Raw genomic sequence first — 19477 nt, forward strand, 5'->3', positions numbered from 1 at the left:
CTTCAATTCTATATATATATATGTATATATTGATTAAAATTATCTTATTCTTTTTTAGTCTTAAGGAATTTCTGCCGCAATCGTACGTTAAAGTGAAGGGAATCGAAAAAAAGGTTTTTGCGGAACACAAAAAACACATTGGACTTTCGGAACTGGACGCCAAAGTTCTGTACACAAAGACCGCCAGGTCGCTTAATACGTACGGCGTTACGTTTTTCTTAGTGAAGGAAAAGATGAAGGGCAAGAACAAGTTGGTGCCACGTCTGCTTGGCGTGACAAAGGATTCGGTCCTGCGACTTGACGAGAAGACGAAAGAAATTTTAAAGACGTGGCCGTTGACGACCGTGCGACGTTGGGGCGCCTCGCCAAACACCTTCACCCTCGACTTCGGCGATTATTCCGACCAATATTACAGTGTACAGACCACCGAAGCAGAGCAGATACTCCAGCTGATCTCCGGTTACATTGATATTATTCTGAAAAAACAGAAAGCAAAGGATCACTTCGGTATCGAGGGAGACGAGGGATCTACCATGGTGGAGGATAGCGTGTCGCCACTAAAGTGAGTATCTCTTAATACGTGTTAGCTTCTCTGAGTCGAGTATGTGGACAGAAGTAATAATAGTTATTAAGATAGTGTTAGAGCAATTATCAGTTGTCGACGAGAGTTGTGCTCGTTTTAAACTGACCGACTTACGTTCGATCACGCGTCACGTCTTGACAATATTTCGCGTCTTATGTGATCATGGAAGAGTTTCTAAGACGCCACGCAAATAAGCCCATTCGAGCTGTTTCCGATTCTAACGGGTATAACTCGCGTTAAGTAAAATTGATACATGACTCGAAATTTTACTTGTGCATTTTCATTTCACAGAGCTACAATCATGCAACATGAGACTAGCAATATTGGTAAAGGAAATGTAGAAGCTGTCTCAGTCGCAATACCAGCCGTTATGAGGGCCGGAGGAGATGGTAAGCGAAATTTTATTATATTCTGCTACACATTTTATCTTCCGAGATAATTTGATCAGAACTATTTTTATAAATAATTGTTATCTTACCAACAATTATACATACATATAATTATTAAATTTTATTTGAATTATGCCGCAGCTTACAAAAATATTCTTGTAAATTGAAAACCATATTAAATTTGTAAACATTATAAGTCATATTCTTAAAAGTATATTCTTTTAATTGATGTATATTTAGAAGGAGAAAATTAATTAGCAATATTTTGCACGATTGATTCCTCGGATTTTAGCTATTAATATATGTTCTTGTATATATATACACTTTTGTTTTGTAAATACACATTTGATTAGCTTCAGGCGTTCGTAAGAGTGTTGCTTATATTAAGAACAAATAATTAAGCTCATATTAAATTCGCTTGTAGCTTTTCACGGAAAATTATTCTTTTAAACGAACACAGATTTACAGTATCGAGGACTCGATCGGGATTGCCAATAATTGTACATATAATCATAGAGCTAGAGTGCATGATGTGATTTGTAGGGGCTCGACCATATGGAACTGGTCACATAGGTGGTGCCCAATACACGACCATCAGTGGACAGGTGAACATCGCTCATGCTCCGCCTACGGTAAGCACTGCGAAAAAGCACCCAAGCTGCTCTCAAGCTCATGTCGGTGTTTTTTAGTTGCTTGTTATAAATATATATGCGCCTTAAAGTGTAAAAATTGGAAATTTTTCGGGAATTTTTGATTAGTAAACCGTCTCGTTACTGTAATTATTAATTATTGATTATGAGGGATTATATGTATTTGGGAGATGTATTTGGACGGTACATTTTTTTGTATGAATATCTAAAATTGCACCGCAGTGAAATTATATTGCACGTTAGAGAGCGAAAATTTAAGGGACTAATAGACGGTTAAATTTATTTTCATGCTAGGCGCCTTCTATTGCGGACACAGAGTAGGTACACTACGATAACATTTTCAGTTATTTCTTACTCTTTAGTTTATAAATTATTCATTTTACCTTCTTCGGTTTTGATTCATTTGTGTTTCATGTTTGTCGATCGACTTTCTCTCGGTACAGCGCTTACTGGATAGATGAAAATCTCTTTAACTTGCGATTCATGCTTTCTCACGTCGGAATATTTGCTCATGTATTCAATCAGTAAACTCTGTATCGCCGCAACCATTTGTTGCAGTTTATTGCTTCGTTATGTACGCGCATTTTGTTTACTTTTGTTGATTGACTGTTATAAGCGAAACTTTTTATTCCAACTTGCGTTTGTTTACGCAAAAAATAATCTTTTTCTATGATACCGCTAATCGATTAGGTTTGCAACGGCTATATGCACGTCTACAATGTATGAACGTTCGTAACTAGGTCCAACAAACTAAGGTGACATCCGTCCTATCTGAACCGCAACGTGCCTTATTATCGACCATCACCGCCGGTCACGAGGTGATCCACATCGCCGAGACGGAACTGACCACGAAGGCTCAGTTGCCCGAACTTGGTACAGATCCGGCGTCTTTGAGATGGATCGAGCAGACGATCGACACTCACAAGCAGAACGTGGGCTCGCAGATCGCGGCGATGAACGCTGCGACCGCCCAGGTAGTAACGTTGACTTCCGGGCCAGCGGACGACGTCGATCACACTGCAGTGGGAGCGGCAATCACCACAATTGCCACGAATTTGCCAGAGATGACGAAGGGCGTGCGGATGATAGCTGCTCTCATGGACGATGAGTCGTCCGGTGAGCGTCTATTAGACGCAGCCAGGAAACTGTGTTCTGCGTTCTCGGATTTGCTGAAGGCTACAGAACCGGAGACCAAGGAGGTGAGTTCGTCGTAACGATAAGATAGTTGCATTAAAAAAATGCAAAATGTATAATTAATACGGGATTAATCCGTGAATGAAAAGTTGAATGTTATTTCAACTTTCCTCTTTCCCCCACAGCCTTTCTACATAACATCTACGCTGTATGGACAATATGTAAGCACTAACATTTGAGCTTGGTAGTGTATATGATATTAGACTTGCTTTTTTACGGATTTCTTAGATTTTTTCTGAGCGTTTGACTTTTAACTCATCTATATTCTTGCAAATTTCATTGGTGAAAAATTTTGAATGTACAACATAATTATACTTAAAATCAATTTATATCTTCTATTATTACATAACATAAACGAGTTAAAAGATGCATATGTAATTTTTAAAAAAATAATTGAAAGGTTTGTCACAAACACGAATTATTATTTAAAATACCTTCTATACTATATTGGATATATTTTTAAACATTATGTAAATTATTTTTTTCTTACATTTCAGCCGCGACAGAATCTATTGAATGCGGCATCGCGAGTGGGTGAAGCGTCGCATCAAGTATTAACGACTATTGGCGAAGAGGACGACTCGAATCGCGAGTTGCAAGACATGTTACTTGCGCTCGCTAAAGCCGTGGCTAATACCACCGCTGCTTTGGTACTGAAGGCGAAAAATATAGCGGCGACGTGCGAAGACTCCGCTACGCAGAACAGAGTGATATCAGCCGCGACGCAATGCGCGCTGGCTACGTCTCAGCTCGTGGCATGTGCCAAGGTCGTAGCACCAACTTTACATTCACCTGCCTGTCAGACGCAATTGATGAACGCCGTTCGCGAAGTGACCAGAGCTGTGGAGCGCCTGGTTCAAGTCTGCAATGAGACGTGCAGTGATGACAACTTGCTGAAGGAGCTGAGCCTTGCTGCCGCTGAAGTCAGTCGTACCTTGAACGATCTTCTCAATCACATCAAGACCGCCACTAGGGAGCGTGCCAAAGAATCCATCCAGGAAGGTGCAGTGGAAACTATCTTTGTTGCAACAGACAAACTGTTCGCTAGCACTGGTGATGCCGGTGAAATGGTACGACAGGCAAGAGTGGTCGGTCAAGCTACCGCGCAATTGATTCAGAGTATCAAAGGTGAAGCTGAGAGACAGACAGATTCGGAACAGCAACAGCGTCTACTAGCGGCGGCGAAGCTACTCGCTGACGCCACCGCTAGGATGGTGGAGGCAGCGCGGCAATGTGCTAGCAGTCCACACGACATTAAGATGCAAGATCAACTGCGCCAAGCAGCGGAAGAATTACGAGCTGCGACAACAGCGGCAGCGACGCCAGCATTACGTAGAAAACTTATCACGCGTTTAGAGGCTTGCGCTAAACAAGCTGCGTCTACGGCCACGCAATGTATCGCAGCGTCTTCTGGTGTTGGACACCACAACACCAACCCAGCCAGCCAGGAGGAACTGAACATGGAATGTCGTATGATGGCACAACAGATTCCACATCTTGTATCAGGAGTAAAGGGTACCCAAGCGCAACCAGATAATCCTACAGCACAGTTAAATCTGATAAATGCTTCCGAACAATTTCTACAACCAGGCACCGCCGTAGTGAAAGCGACTAGAGCCGTACTGCCGACGGTCACCGATCAGGCATCCGCCATGCAGCTGAACACTACTTCGCAGCAATTAGGATCATCGTTGGCAGATCTTCGATCAGCGGTAACGCGTGCCAGGGAAGCCTGCGGCGGATTGGAGCTCGACGCTGCGGAAGAGCTGATTAATAGCCTAAAAGATGAAATAGGCGAGTTTTATCGCGCTGTCGAAGCTGCCTCGTTGAGACCATTACCGGAAGAGACGACAGAATCAACTGCGCTACGACTCGGTGCTACATCAAAGAATGTTGGATACGCTATGGCACAGCTATTATCTGCCGCCAAGCAGGGCAACGAAAATTACACCGGAAGCGCCGCTAGAGAAACCGCTTCGGCGTTGAAAGACCTCACCTATGCCGTACGTGGTGTGGCCGCCACGTCCAATCAACCGGAGACGCAGAAGAAGGTGTTGATGACAGCGGACGACGTGATCCTGCGATCGCTGCGCTTGGTAAAGGAAGCGCGACGTGTACTGAAGAATCCCGACGATCCTGAGAACGAGGTTAATCTTGCTGCAGTTGCCAAGGACGTTTCCAATTCGTTAAACAAATGCGTGTCCTGCCTGCCCGGACAGAGAGACGTCGACGAAGCAATATACAACATCGACGATATGACTCAAGTGCTCAACATAAATGAATTTCCCCAAACAAGCAGGAGTTATGGGTAAATAGCACTACGTAGTCACGTCTTTTTTTTGCGTTTACTTCGAAATGGGTTTTTTCTTAATTATTCTTTTAATTATCTTTTAATTATCTTTTGTTATTTTATGTGTAAGGGGAAATAATTAGGCATGTATAATAAATAGATATATAGTATTTTGATAGTTTTGTACGTTCTGTATTCTTATTTTGCAGACAATTGCAGAGCGACCTCAACAATGCTGCCGCCAATTTGAATGATGCGTCGTCGAACGTAGTATCATCCGTGCGTTCACCCGTGCAGCTCGCAAACTCGTCGAAACAATTTACCAATGCTTTCGGGGAATTGTTGAGTGTGGGTCTGGAAATGGCGAGTCAAACAACAGTCGAAACCCGCAGTCAGGTAGTGATATCATTGAAGAACATTAGCATAACTTCTAGTAAGCTCCTCATGACCGCCAAATCAATTGCGGCCGATCCCACTGCACCAAACGCAAAGAATCAACTCTCAGCGGCGGCTCGCGCGGTTACCGACTCCATAAATTACCTGGTAGACGTGTGCACCTCAGCAGCACCCGGACAAAACGAATGCGACAATGCCATCAGAAACATTCAGTCCATGCGATCTCTGTTAGACAATCCGAGCGAGCCCATTTCGGACGCCTCTTATTTCGAGTGTTTAGAGACCGTCATGGAGAAAAGCAAGAGCCTCGGTGACGGTATGACTGGCATCGCAAACCATGCGAAGAAGTCTGAACATGAACAGTTTTCTGTCGCAGTTCGTGGAGTCTCCTCCTCGATTTGCGGTTTAATTGAAGCAGCTGCTCAAGCAGCCTATCTAGCGGGCGTGAGCGATCCTACATCTGTAGCTGGTAAACCGGGTCTCGTAGATCAGGCGCAATTCTTGCGAGCGGCGCAGGCTATTCATAGCGGTTGTCAGAGTCTCAGCAACCCGACCAGCACGCAACAACAAGTGCTCTCGGCTGCTACCATGATCGCCAAGCATACCAGCGCGCTCTGCAATGCTTGTAGACTCGCGTCCAGCAAGACTAGTAATCCAGTAGCTAAGCGGCACTTTGTTCAATCCGCCAAGGACGTCGCTAATTCAACGGCGTGCCTCGTTAAAGAGATCAAAGCGCTCGATCAGAATTATTCCGATGTCAACCGCGAAAAGTGCGCGGAAGCTACGAAACCGCTACTCGAGGCGGTAGATAATCTCTGCACATTTGCGGGTTCTCCCGAATTCGCAAGCCAGCCGGCCAAAATATCCATTGCCGCTAGAGCCGCCCAGGAACCGATCACCAGTGCCGGCAAGTCCATCATCGACGGCTCATGCGCCATGGTGCTCGCAGCCAAGAGTCTCGCGGTCAGTCCAAAAGATCCACCGACTTGGCAGCTGCTGGCCAATCACAGCAAGAGCGTCAGCGACTCAATTAAGTCGCTGGTAGCATCGATCCGTGATAAAGCACCTGGTCAGAAAGAGTGTGATGCCGCAATCGAAAAATTGTCGGCACGAATACGCGAGCTCGACGCAGCCTCGCTTAGCGCAGTGTCACAGGCGCTGTTGCCGCGCCGCGAAAACACTATGCAGGGATTCACGGATCAGATGGAGAGCAGCGCAAGCGAGTTGCGCGAGAAGCTGGAACCATTACGCACCGCTGCCAAGTATGAGGCAGAGAATGTCGGTCACGCCGTCAATCAAATCGCCCTTTACTCGGAACCGCTTGTCTCCAGCGCGATTGGCGCCGCGTCTAATATGGTGCATTCAAAGCAGCAGATGGTGCTGCTGGATCAAACAAAAACTGTAGCCGAATCCGCGCTGCAACTGATTTACGTCACAAAGGAGTCCGGCGGCAACCCGAAGGCTGTCGCGCTGCACACTGAGGTGGATGAAATTGTTGAGTCCACTAAAGACGCGCTTCAGGAGCTGCAGAACACCTTGGAAACTATATCGACGTCAGCGGGCATTGTTACCGGCTTGATCGACACAATTTCTCGTGCGATGGTGAGATTGGAGGATTACCGTATGTCTACTGTTGATACTGTGGACTCTTACGTAGATTATCAGACAAGGATGGTCGAAGCTGCCAAAGAGATCGCTCGGTTGGCGCAAGAAATGGTGAATAGCTTTTTGATATTACATTTATAATATCTAATCTAAAAAATATCAATATAATTATAAAATATTTAGCTATGAAATTCAAATTATTTTTTTATTTATTTTAGTCGACTAAATCGAGCACCGACGTAGCCAGATTGGGACCCCTGGCAGTCGATATATCGCACAAATACACTCAACTTGCTCGTGATACTTCCGGAGCGTCTGCAGCTGCCTCCAATGCTGATGTGTCTGCCAGACTTCGCACTGGCGTCCAGGAACTCGGCCGAGCCTGCGCGGACATAGTGCGCGCGGCCGGCGTATGTCAAATGTCACCCGGTGACGCATACGCCCAACGAGAAGTCGCGGAGCACAGTAAGATTGTGACCGAAAAGGTGTCGCAAGTACTGACCGCATTGCAGGCAGGCTCGCGCGGCACTCAGGCATGCATCAATGCCGCCAGCACGGTTTCCGGCATTATTGGTGACCTCGACACTACTATCATGTTCGCCACCGCCGGTACTCTACACGCCGAGAATGAGGGTGACACATTCGCTGATCATCGCGAAAGTATATTGCAGACCGCGAAGGCACTGGTAGAAGATACGAAGACACTAGTGGCTGGAGCGGCGTCCTCGCAGGAACAACTGGCTGTTGCCGCGCAGAACGCAGTATCGACGATTGTTCAGCTTGCCGAAGTCGTCAAATACGGTGCGGCCAGTCTGGGCAGTCAGAATCCGGAGGCCCAAGTGATGCTAATCAACGCCGTGAAGGACGTCGCGTCTGCACTTGGCGATCTCATTCACGCCACCAAGGCCGCCAGTGGCAAGCCCATCAATGATCCCAGCATGGAGCATCTGAAAGATTCCGCCAAGGTAATTCACCCGTCTGGAATCTCTTTTGCTTTCGTTTCTTTGGGCATTTGTCTGTCACGTTCTAATAACGACAATGAAACTTACTGAGCGCTTTTCATATTGCTTATTCTTGTATTAATTTGATTGAATACGCTTGCTTGGAAGAAATTCGTTTCTATAACGAAATGTGACAAAGAGGTAAATATTAAATCTCTGCAAATACACAGGGAGTGACGTATCTAAACGATTAATTCACGCTATATACTAATGTGACAATGAAGCGTTTTTCGCAGACTAAAAAAAGTACATAAATATTCTAATAAAATTTTAACGAGAGATTTTCTACAATTTATTAATTTTATAATGTTATTTAAGACAAATAGAGTTTAAATGTAACTTGTATATCTTTTATATAAAAAGTAAAGTTTACATTTATACAAAGTAAAGTCATAAATCTTACAAAATCTCTGTGGGGATACTAACGACACGTCTAGCGTTTGCTTAATCTATTAATCCGTTGAGTTTTGATAACGCTATTTTAAATGTAACCATGGAGAATGTTTAGCCTTCTCAGAGACATTTTTTGGGGTGGACTTTAATTGACTTTGATTTTGACGAGCGTCCTTATATTTACCTCTAATTTTTTATTTTGTTCTCGCTCTACTAAAAATCTCGCGTGGCGCCCACACGAAATTGTGATCGCGTTCGTCATCGTCGTCATTCTCAAGCTGCGCGAAGTCGTTAGATGTAGGGCGAGTGTGTCCAGACTGGCGCTATTAAAGTCCACCTTGAATCGTTCCCCATGTTCAGCTTGGTATCTATCTACCGTGTGTATAATATCTGAGCAACGGGTGTTGTTTTTTATATCTGGCGGACGGCATTCTGTAGAAAATATGTTGTTTGTTTAATGATATTCCGCCTGTTGTTGTATATGCTTCTTCTCACCTCCTCTTTCCTTCGATCCGATTGAGTTATCCGCGTTACTAGCGGCATCAGTAGTGCGATTATCTGTATTTCTTGAATGTTTCGATGATTTTCGATTGGTGGACTTTAATGCGAGTCTCATTGACGATTTTGGTCTGGTCCGATCCGGGACTTAGGTCTTAGAACAGCAGCTGCAGCAGCAGTTGGTGCATCTGAGCGACATCGGCGGCTCGGAATCGGAATGGTTCGTGTCTGATCAAGAGGAGGAACTAATCCGTCTGCTATCCACTTCCGAGAGCTCTCAACCGGCTCAACGGACATCTGACTTACTGTTGTTTATGTAGAACAGATTTTCGTTCTCTCCTCGCCATTGCATTTTTCTATCATCACAGTGTTGTATAAGATAAATGAAATAAGATAAATATAGCCATGTTGTGTATATGATACTTCTTCGTAAAACACGATTGTAGTTGTTAAATTATGAAAGATATCAAAGAGCGAAACATGTTGCTCTTTGCATTAATAATTAATTTAAAAAATATACAATAGATATATAATCTCTTTATATTTCCTGAAAATGGCATGTCAAATAATTTTGTCGTGATGTACGTATTACTTTCTTTTCGTTAGCGAGTTATTAATTTTGAAATCTTCTAATCTTATCGATTCAATTTATATTCGAAATGCACATTATCGGGCGAATCATCGTTAGGTATGTACATTTCATTCACAACATTTCGTTTGAGCTGTTCAGCAGGCTTCTAATTAACGCTGCCACATAATCTGCTTATTGTTTCGTCATAGGAGATCATTTGATAGGCTCATGTAACGTATGCTCTGGATGCTAATTATTTCGTATATACTAACATTTCAATTATATTATTTACATTTTAACATTTTTACCTATCAGTTTAAATTTATTGCTAAAACCTTAATTTACTTAATACATACTTACTATGTATTTCATTTCTTTCTCTTTTCTCTCTCTCTCTCTCTCTCTCTCTCTCTCTCTCTCTCTTTCTCTCTTTCTCTCTTTCTAGCGCGCAGATTATTAATGTTACAAGCATAAAAACGTTAGTTAAATGTTACTCGTACTAAATTACATTACAATCTTTATCCATAGGTAATGGTGACGAACGTGACGTCGCTGATAAAAACAGTGAAGGCCGTGGAGGATGAGCACACACGCGGTACCAGGGCATTGGAGTCCACGATCGAAGCTATTGCTCAGGAAATCCGAGCGCTTAGCAGTTCCGAGACGCAGAGGAGCAACGTAACGCCGGAGGATCTTGTGCGTTGTACGAAGAGCATCACCATATCGACGGCGAAGGCGGTCGCCGCTGGGAACAGTTGCAAACAGGACGATATAATCGCTGCTGCTAATATGGGTAGGAAGGCTATCAGCGACATGTTGGCCATTTGTAAAGGTGCAGCCCACCATTGTGCCGAGACCACCGAGCTGTGCGAACGTACTCTTCAGGCGGGACACGACGTTGCCATCAATTATAGGGAGCTGCTTCAGGCCATTCTGCAAATAGCGTCGAGGTCGGGCGACGCCAAGCACACCTTGCCGGCGATCTCGCGTAAGATCGCGCAGAGCGTAACGGAGCTGGTGGCGGTGGCGGAACTATTGAAAGGCACCGACTGGGTCGATCCCGACGATCCCACAGTAATCGCGGAAAACGAATTACTTGGGGCAGCCGCCAGTATCGATGCAGCCGCTAAGAAGCTGGCCAGTCTGAGACCAAGGAGAAGCATCCAGGTGAGTTTTCGTAGAGCGATAATTTATGATGATAACAGATGCGGTACAGATGTGCAAAAATGTAGGATTGTAAGGCCAATTAGGTAGTGATAGATGAACAACAAAATAATAAGATAGTGGAGCATTGTGGAGTAACGTCAGTGCTAAGCATGAAAATGAAGAATCCTGAGTTGAAATTTCTGTCGATTCCTTTAATTTTTCCTCGCTTACCCGTGGATGGAATCGTTCCGGTCTCCGCGAGATATGTTTGATTTTCTTGGTCGTTGTGAATGATCGACCGAGAATCGAACATATTATTACGGCGATTGGAGAAATCAACATTCGCAATGGATGAGTATTAATTAAAAAGACGAGACATTTTTTTCTTATCTTATGTTGACGTAAAAAAAATTTTTTTTTCTGTTAACTTCTGTTAATAGAATGTGTTTCATAAGTAAAATTATTGAGAGACAAAAAACAGAATTGAAAAGATCATCTTAATTTGTAATGATTATTTTCCAAGGCTGTATAATTTTATTTCCAATTGTCAATAAAATTATTTCTTCTATTTTATTTCGTAATACATATTTTCTCATTCAACAGGAGGCTAACGAAGACATGAACTTCGACGAAATGATTCTCGAAGCCGCCAAATCGATCGCTGCTGCCACCTCGGCGCTGATAAAGGCTGCCAGTGCTGCTCAACGAGAACTCATCGCAACCGGCAAAGTATCACGTACGCCGCTGACAAGCTCCGACGATGGTCAATGGTCCGAAGGTTTAATTTCAGCTGCTCGAATGGTGGCAGCCGCCACCCATAGCCTTGTAGAATCTGCGAACGCTCTCGTTCAAGGAGTAAGCTCCGAAGAGAAGTTGATTTCTAGCGCTAAGCAGGTTGCGAGCAGCACGGCGCAACTGTTGGTCGCTTGCAAGGTCAAGGCCGACCCTGACAGCGAGAGCACGAAACGTTTACAAGCGGCCGGTAATGCCGTAAAACGTGCTACCGATAATCTCGTACGTGCTGCGCAACAGGCTATCCAGCAAGAGGAGGACAGATCATTGGTCCTAAATCGCCGTATGGTAGGCGGTATCGCGCAGGAAATCGACGCACGCTCGGAGGTTTTACGAATTGAACGTGAGCTGGAAGAAGCTCGAGGCAGGCTGACCGCAATTCGTCTAGCCAAATACAAGAATCGATCGGATCTAGCCGACGGAGACGGTGACGTAGCAGTTGACCAGGGCGGCTATCAGAGTTATACCACCCGGTACGAAACGAGGGCATACGAGCCGCACACTACAAGTTCACCTATTCAGACGATGAATCACACTTTGGATCAATTGCAGTCTACCACGCAGCACATTAGTCACCAGTTTATTGATCAGCAAAACTTGGTGAGTCCAGAGAAAGTACATTCGACGCAAAGCACTCTTGAGAGAAAGTTAAAAGACAACCAATATCGATCTACTATGGATCAGTACGGATCCCTGGACAGAAAGTACACCGTCGACAGTTATCAGGACAGAAGTCCGTACATCGTCACTGAGAGGAAGTTCATAACGGACAATTCACCTGGCCAGTACAGCTCAATCGAACGAAGAATCAATCAGGAGAGTTTTACTACGGAGAAAAAACATACGGATGGATTCGCTTTGTATCCGCCGCCCCAACACATCTCATACTCGACCGAGTCCCCGACTTCCAAGACTCCTGTTCAGGAGCAAATTGCCGAGGACAGAAAGTCACCGCAGGATCAGCCGAAGTATTCGACTGATCGGTTCATAGGCGTCAGTCCGATGAGCACGTTCCGTTCCGAGAAGCAAATAGACACGCAGCGATTCAGTAGCGGTATTCCGCAGCATCAAACGTTCAAGAATGTTGAGAGTAAGGTTATTCCCGGCGGTAAAATTGAGACAATCACAACGAAAGTGTACTCGTCCACGCCCGGCAAGAATATCAGCAGTTCTAATTATGAGACTACTGAGGAGACCAAGCAGTACACGTCCGGCAATGATCTGTCAACTTTCAAGGGCAGCGACACTGTCGAAGAGCGTACGATGAAGCAATCGATGCACAAAATCACAGAGAAGAAGACTGTCACCATGACGACGTCAAGTCGACAGGAGTCCAACACGAAAACTTTTCGTTATGAGGACAAACAGTGAAAAGCGAAGATAAGATCCACTGCATGCAATTGAACCGGTAATTTCGTCCAAGAATAATCTTAGAAAAGTGATTTGTCTAAATTCAAACAGCTTAAAAAATGTCTGAAACAGTTTGTAAAAAACAATATAAAATTATTTTAACACAATAGATGACTTTTCTCAACTGAGATCAACGACATCTCGAGCTTTTAAGATTGAACTAAAAATGATGTTATGATTCTTGATGAGTAACGACAAGCTTTCGCAGGAAAAGTTTTGCTAACCTCACCGAGGATGATCTTTGTTATGCATTAAGAGTTTGCGTAATAATTTACGTATTTCAACACTTTGAAACGAGAAGGAACGATAACGTGGCCGAGTTATTTATTAGCGAAACGATAGAAAGTGTCCTTAGATAGATGTTAACACTTGTGCTTTCAATCAGTAGCCTTATGAACGTAATTTAATCGTGGATGTTTCGCGGCTGCAAGCCATGAATCGTTTTTTCGATAGCCATACAACTTACGTCTCGAGACGCGAATCGATTGCACATAATATTACGTCTAATGTAGGAAAACACTAATTGTTCGCATTCGTATATTCACACAGTAAGTTTTTTGTTTCTTTTGATTTTTTTTCTCTTCGCTTATACAGCACGAGAAAAGTAGAGAATAATTATGCGCTTGAATTAATGTAGAATTAATTTTATGTTTATTCATTTGCGGTTAAGACCGTAATCCACCGGATTAACAAGAGAAGCAACATATCATTTAATTTTATTAATTTTTTCGATGTGTCGCGCGGTGTCGAGACAGGCCCGGCGACGCGCCACCGCTATTAACACTTTCCGTTTTCTCGATTAACTCTTCCCTTTTTCCTTCCGACGTTTTACTGCGTTTATATTTATTCCGAAAATCCTCCACACTATTGCGAAATACTGACTCTTTTTCTTTGACCCTTACGTTTCTTCTAGCGCAATTCTACGTACTATTAATCTGCAGGCGGTAGCTCGTTTTCAATGTTAAATTATTAGGAGGAGACGGGAAATTTGTATGATTAAATTGTGGACGCAAAGTTTACTAATTTTTTTTAGGAAATAAATGAATATTGTTCCCGTTTAGTTATTTACTAAATTAAAAAATATTTTATTAACTGTATTTTAGATGTAGAAAATTAATTATTTACTTATATATAATATAATTAAATATATAATTATAAAATACTAATTTATACAAAATAAGTTTTGTTACAAATTAATTACAATTGAATTTTCTACTTCTTAAATATAGTAGTAAATAACACCTAAATGAAAAAAATTGCGCCTATTTTTTTCCTGAAATAAATTTGTGAATCTTGTCTTTAATTCATCCACAAATCTTTTTATTCTTGATTGAATTTACTGATGCAAGCTTATATTTTCGAGCCCAGCTAGTTGTTACGAGTAATCGAGTGCAATTATTATTCGCTTTTGCGAATGTATACGCTATTATACATAAATATCTCTTAATATGTCTATGAAATTCAGGGAATCTTCGCATTAGACCTGATGCGATCTAACGAAAAAAGTGCCTATTTACCGAACTGCCAGCGAGCTGCCGCTTTTTTCATTCGGATGAATTTAGCTGATATATTGGCTTAGTTACTAGTTTAAAATTCTGCATATACTTAAATACTTAAAATACAAATGATTTCATATAAGAATTTTGTTTAATTTATTTACATTAATTATTTACTATTCAATATAAAAATAAGATTATCTAGATAACTGTTAAAACCTTTTAATTACAATTAAAAATTAAAGTGTACACAATTGAAAAGTCTTCATATAAAGCAAATAATTTCATAATTATTGTTTACAAGAAATTGTTTACAAAATTGATTATTGTCGGCCAAGTTCATACGAATGTATACTTTTCCTTTAATTATGCTCGATTAGTACGATTCATAAGAAGTCTCTAATATTACCAAAAATCGAATGCTTTACTAATGTGTTTAATCGAGTGTGTGTGTGAACGAGTGTATTGGCCAAATAAACGGTCAATGTCGAGTTCTTCCAAAGTGATGCGCGCGTATTACATTTTATTGTATATTTTTAAGAGGGAAATTGCCTATTACAACCCTATGTATCTTTAGATTTGCGCAAACCGGAATCTTAATAATAACAATTTGATAATCAGCCAAATCAATCAGCTTGGCCGATCTCTTTTATTTTGATTGATTTTGCTAACCGACTTCTGCGTTTGCGTTGCAATTACGCTGTGAATTAAAAAGAAAAAAAATTAATTATTTTGTGAATAATTTATTTGAATTTACATATATCAGCGACTAGAATTAAAGAGATCAATCGAAAATAACGCGCATTGCGATAAGTTTGTGTGAGTCTTTGTATCTCTAGACGAATGTGCCATGATATATAACAAATGTATATCGCAAGATGACGAATTATATATGAAGATATATATATATACATAGATATGTATTACATATATACAAGAAATGCAGCGATCTTTACGATTGTAATAATGTTTTACATTGTTTTAATGATTTATATTATATAGAGAGTATTTTTTTAATAGTTGTTCTGTAATTGTCTTTTAAACACATACATAGAAATATCTTTTAGATCTATTTTTCACGGAATGTTACGAGTTTATGATGTACGTTATATCGATATTATGTAATATTCTTTTTACTTATTATTATTAATCTTTATTACGCGATAAAAGATATTATTACGGTTATTATTATATGGTTTGTATTAATCTCTTTTGCCATTATTAAAATCCAAATATTTATACAGACGTAACCAATAAACAGTTTCTAACATCTGCTGATTTCTATTTTTCCCAAACACATTAGATTTTTCTTGTAATAGGTACTTTGATTAAAATAAATTTTACAAAACATCTTATAAAGATAAAAAATGCACATAAACATATGAAGCACGATATGTTTAATAAATTATTTTTTCGTGTATAAAAATAAATATCACAATAATCTCGTAAAAATATGTATTACGAAAAAATTGATTTTTTTTTAATTAAAAGATTAAAAAAGTAGAATTGTACAATTCTTACACAAGGTGATTTAAACAATTTTATACAAAAATTTTAATTTATTTGTTTGATTAATAGCAAAGCATTAAAATTTAAATAAAGGCGATTTGTCGATTACTTGCAATTTAAAAATATTTAAATTATCCATATCAAATCTTTTCTTTTGACTATACTTTGAAACTCATATATGTATATATAAGATGAAATATAATATCTTTCTTATCACATTCTTTATTTTATATAAAAAGTTTAAAACTATAAAGATATATTTTCATTTAAGATGTAGCTAAATTTCAAGCGATCAAGTGACTACAGTTAGTATGAAAAGAAATTTTTTTGTAACTTAAATTTAAGCACCAAATAAAAGAATTTAGAAATATGAGTATTTCTCAAAAGCTCGAAAAAATTTGTCAAAATTATTAGAAAATTATATATTATAATTTCGAAATCGGTATTTGGGGGGACGTGAGACGTATAGCGTTTTCGATTTGCCGACTCGGATCCCGGAGTAGAATCAATAATGGTCTGTCCATTACAAAAGAAGAGATAAACTATATAAAAATTACAACTAAAAAAAACAAACTACCGACTCGACCCGACTCCGGGTCGGCAAATCGAAAACGCTATTAATTCCACCCTACCTTATCATCTTCATATCTAAATATTATTCTTCTTACATTTAATTGTTAATTAAATTTATTTTTGTATTGCAGTGCGTGTGCAATAGAAATTATTTTTATTAATAATCTTTCTAGCGTGTTAAAGAAACATTAAAAAAAATTGATCTTTTCTCTATTATTCGTGGTATTTATAATTAATTAAATCTTCCACTTTTAACTATATACGGCAATCAACGTGTCGCTCCATGCGCAACATACTTGCGCACAGGAGCTCGAGATTCTCGACTCTCGATTCTCGACTTCTCGAGAGAGTTGAGAGTTCGAGAATTGTCTTTTTGTCGCAACTGTCGCAAGGCGAAGAGAGGTTAAGTTCTTTTATCGCGTGGAAGAATGGCAGACGCGTAAGTAGTTTTGGCGGCTCGCGAAATCCGGGCGCATCAGCCAACAACGTAATTTCGCGAGTGCAAAAACATTGTACTAACAATCTTTTACAATGCGTGGGTATTGGCGAATCCGTATTTTTACATTAAATGAGCGAGCAAACGAGATTATCGGCTTGGAGTTTGCGAGTGCATCGTTCCTCACGAAGCGATAATATCGTTATTATACCTAAGAATAAGTTTGTTTCTTATTATTAATTATTTTTTACGGAACATTTTTTCTATTATTTATATTCTATTTACATATCGTGCCGAAACTGAAAATACTTGCGTTCAATATAACCTAATTTTGCCGGGAGTTTACATAGTTCATGAAACCTATGGCCTATTTTTTTTTAGTTGCACTGGTGCAACAAGTTAAAAAGTAAGACAAATATATTTTTTCTGATTCTAACTTATTGCACCAGTGCAGCGAAAAAGAATAGGCCACTAAATACACTTAAAAGAACGGTTACTTTATACTATACGACTGTTTCTCCATGCAGGAAGAAAGAGGTCCCTGTCCCCCCGGCTACGAAACTGCCGGCGGTGCCGGAGTCCGTGTTGAAAAGAAGAAAACGCCGCGAGGCAGTGAAAGCTGCACGTCTACGGACATCCATCAAGGTAATTTTATTACATGTCAATGGTTTGACATCTTATTATTTTCTAGGACAATATAAATTGCAATGTTTTTCTATACAGAAAAGGAATCGTGAAGTGTGACAAGTTGAGTTTTATTTTGTATTTTACAGCAACGTGCAGATCGCTATAAAAAGAGAAAGCAGATCTTCAAGAGAGCCGAAAACTATGTGAGGGAATACAGGAGGAAGGAGAGAGATGAAATCCGATTGATGAGACAGGCTAAGAACCGTGGAAATTATTATATTCCTGGTGAAGCACGTCTTGCATTTGTTATCCGTATTCGTGGGTAGGTGAATGTATTAATGCTAATAAAGATTGCATCTGTCTTCTTTTCAGCTCAATGAACAATTGCAATTGTCTTTTTTTTTTTAGTGTAAACCAAGTTGCTCCAAAAGTACGGAAGGTGTTGCAACTGTTCCGCCTGAAGCAGATCAACAATGGTATTTTTGTTAAATTGAACAAGGCAACGATCAATATGTTACGTATTGTTGAACCTTACATCACATGGGGCTACCCTAATTTGAAGTCAGTTCGCGAATTGATCTACAAACGTGGCTTTGCCAAAGTAAACAGACAACGTGTACCAATCACCAGCAACTCCATCATCGAAAAGAAGCTTAGTTAGTAGAACTTTTTTTTAATATCTACAAATTATAATCAAAGATTATCAGTAAAGTACTAAGACAGAAATACCATGTTGTATTCTCTGAATGATTTCTTGACAAATCCATGGGAGTCTTGGAAATGCACACATTCTCCCTTCCAGTTTGTCAGAAATTAATAAAGCGATTAACTAATGCCTGACTATATAACAGTTGCAGTCAGGTTTATTATAATTGATACAAAAACTACTAATAACTTTTCTATGTCATATAGAAAATATATACGGATATATATATATATATATATACAAGTTATCACCTACGCCATAGAAAACTAGAAAACAATTTATTGAAGGATTTTGTTTCATTTAGGTCGATCCAATATCATCTGTACCGAAGATTTGATCCATGAGATATTTACTGTTGGTCCAAAGTTCAAATACGCTAGCAATTTCCTATGGCCCTTCAAGGTATGCACTCTTCAACCTATTAAAAGAAAAAGAGATTTGCACTTATCAATATTTTATATCCTGCGACACAGGCATGGTTGTAGATTAATCTAAAGTCTATTAACCTCCTGTTGTGTCGAAAATTAATACGAGTTTTTCTTGCCGATAGATGATATATCTTGATATCATAGATCTAAGATATGCTCAAACATTTTTTTTTTTTTTTTTTTTTTTTTTTTTTTTTTGTTAATTCGAGAACAAATATTTTATATTCCGATACTGCTTTGGCAACTTTTTTAGAGAAAAGGTTATATATATATTTATATCTATAAAGTTATTTTTTTGTGTTTTTAGCTTAATACACCAAATGGTGGCTGGCGTAAGAAGACTAACCATTATGTAGAAGGTGGTGACTTCGGAAACCGAGAGGATAAGATTAACGAGCTCCTCAGAAGGATGATATAAATTTATAAAAATCTTCATAAATAAATTTCTCTAAACAAACTCATGTTTTTGTTAATTATTACACATCTGATTAATATTTTATAATATCTACATACATTTGTTAAGAAAAAAGCAATACTTTTAAAATATATTAGAAGTCTAGAAAACTAAATTTATGATTTTGTAACATTTTAGATTTATTAAAATTTGTTACATGATTATATTAAAATTGAAAGAAAATTTTATACTTAAACAAGAACTTTATGAAAATTTTTCTTACAATTTTTCATATATATGTATATATAATTTTGTATAGTTTCGAACAAAATTTTATAAAAAATTCAGATTTTTTTACCAGTTTAAAAATTGAGTGCTGTATATATATAT

General features: G+C 39.7%; 2 protein-coding genes and 1 long non-coding RNA gene across 8 annotated transcripts in view; 2 read left to right on the forward strand and 1 right to left on the reverse strand.

Moving 5' to 3' along the window:
- The window catches only part of LOC105832885 (talin-1), a 46855-nt gene extending 31170 nt beyond the window's left edge, over window positions 1–15685 (forward strand). For 3 of the 5 annotated variants that reach the window (XM_012674194.3, XM_012674195.3, XM_012674196.3), the window contains 10 exons: window positions 59–562; window positions 875–972; window positions 1516–1604; window positions 2363–2821; window positions 2942–2977; window positions 3314–5124; window positions 5316–7218; window positions 7326–8072; window positions 10099–10737; window positions 11320–15685. In XM_012674194.3, the coding sequence (XP_012529648.1) occupies window positions 59–562; window positions 875–972; window positions 1516–1604; window positions 2363–2821; window positions 2942–2977; window positions 3314–5124; window positions 5316–7218; window positions 7326–8072; window positions 10099–10737; window positions 11320–12879 (7846 nt within the window). In that variant the 3' untranslated portion in view covers window positions 12880–15685. Of the gene's footprint in view, window positions 1–58; window positions 563–874; window positions 973–1515; window positions 1605–2362; window positions 2822–2941; window positions 2978–3313; window positions 5125–5315; window positions 7219–7325; window positions 8073–9151; window positions 9554–10098; window positions 10738–11319 lie in introns of those variants that run through there. The other 2 variants (XM_036290582.1, XM_036290581.1) reach the window with 2 other exon arrangements.
- Window positions 15686–16843: 1158 nt separating this feature from the next.
- On the forward strand, window positions 16844–19150 carry LOC105832889 (60S ribosomal protein L7). 2 transcript variants are annotated; one of them, XM_012674204.3, is made up of 6 exons: window positions 16844–16935; window positions 17460–17577; window positions 17706–17881; window positions 17968–18215; window positions 18570–18667; window positions 19001–19150. In XM_012674204.3, exons 1-6 carry the CDS (start codon window positions 16925–16927, stop codon window positions 19109–19111), a joined length of 762 nt encoding a protein of 253 aa, XP_012529658.1. In that variant the 5' UTR covers window positions 16844–16924; the 3' UTR covers window positions 19112–19150. The 2 variants fall into 2 exon arrangements, with proteins under 2 accessions (XP_012529658.1, XP_012529657.1); XM_012674203.2 differs by lacking the exon at window positions 16844–16935 and adding an exon at window positions 17050–17153.
- On the reverse strand, window positions 18055–18598 carry LOC114254264. The gene is made up of 2 exons (XR_003625639.2): window positions 18521–18598; window positions 18055–18239 (listed from the first exon to the last, which is right to left on the reverse strand). It is a non-coding gene; the product is annotated as an uncharacterized LOC114254264 (long non-coding RNA).
- Window positions 19151–19477: the final 327 nt, after the last annotated feature.

This window comes from Monomorium pharaonis, chromosome 8 (genome assembly GCF_013373865.1).
Source record: "Monomorium pharaonis isolate MP-MQ-018 chromosome 8, ASM1337386v2, whole genome shotgun sequence".
Lineage (NCBI taxonomy): Eukaryota > Metazoa > Arthropoda > Insecta > Hymenoptera > Formicidae > Monomorium > Monomorium pharaonis.

Coding starts and splice junctions, on each gene's coding strand:
- LOC105832889 (XM_012674203.2), top strand. CDS start 17,065: ATGAGCGAGCAAACGAGATTATCGGCTTGGAGTTTGCGAGTGCATCGT. Junction 17,882..17,967: donor TTTGTTATCCGTATTCGTGG/GTAGGTGAATGT, acceptor TTTTTTTTTTAG/TGTAAACCAAGTTGCTCCAA. Junction 18,668..19,000: donor ATTTCCTATGGCCCTTCAAG/GTATGCACTCTT, acceptor TTGTGTTTTTAG/CTTAATACACCAAATGGTGG.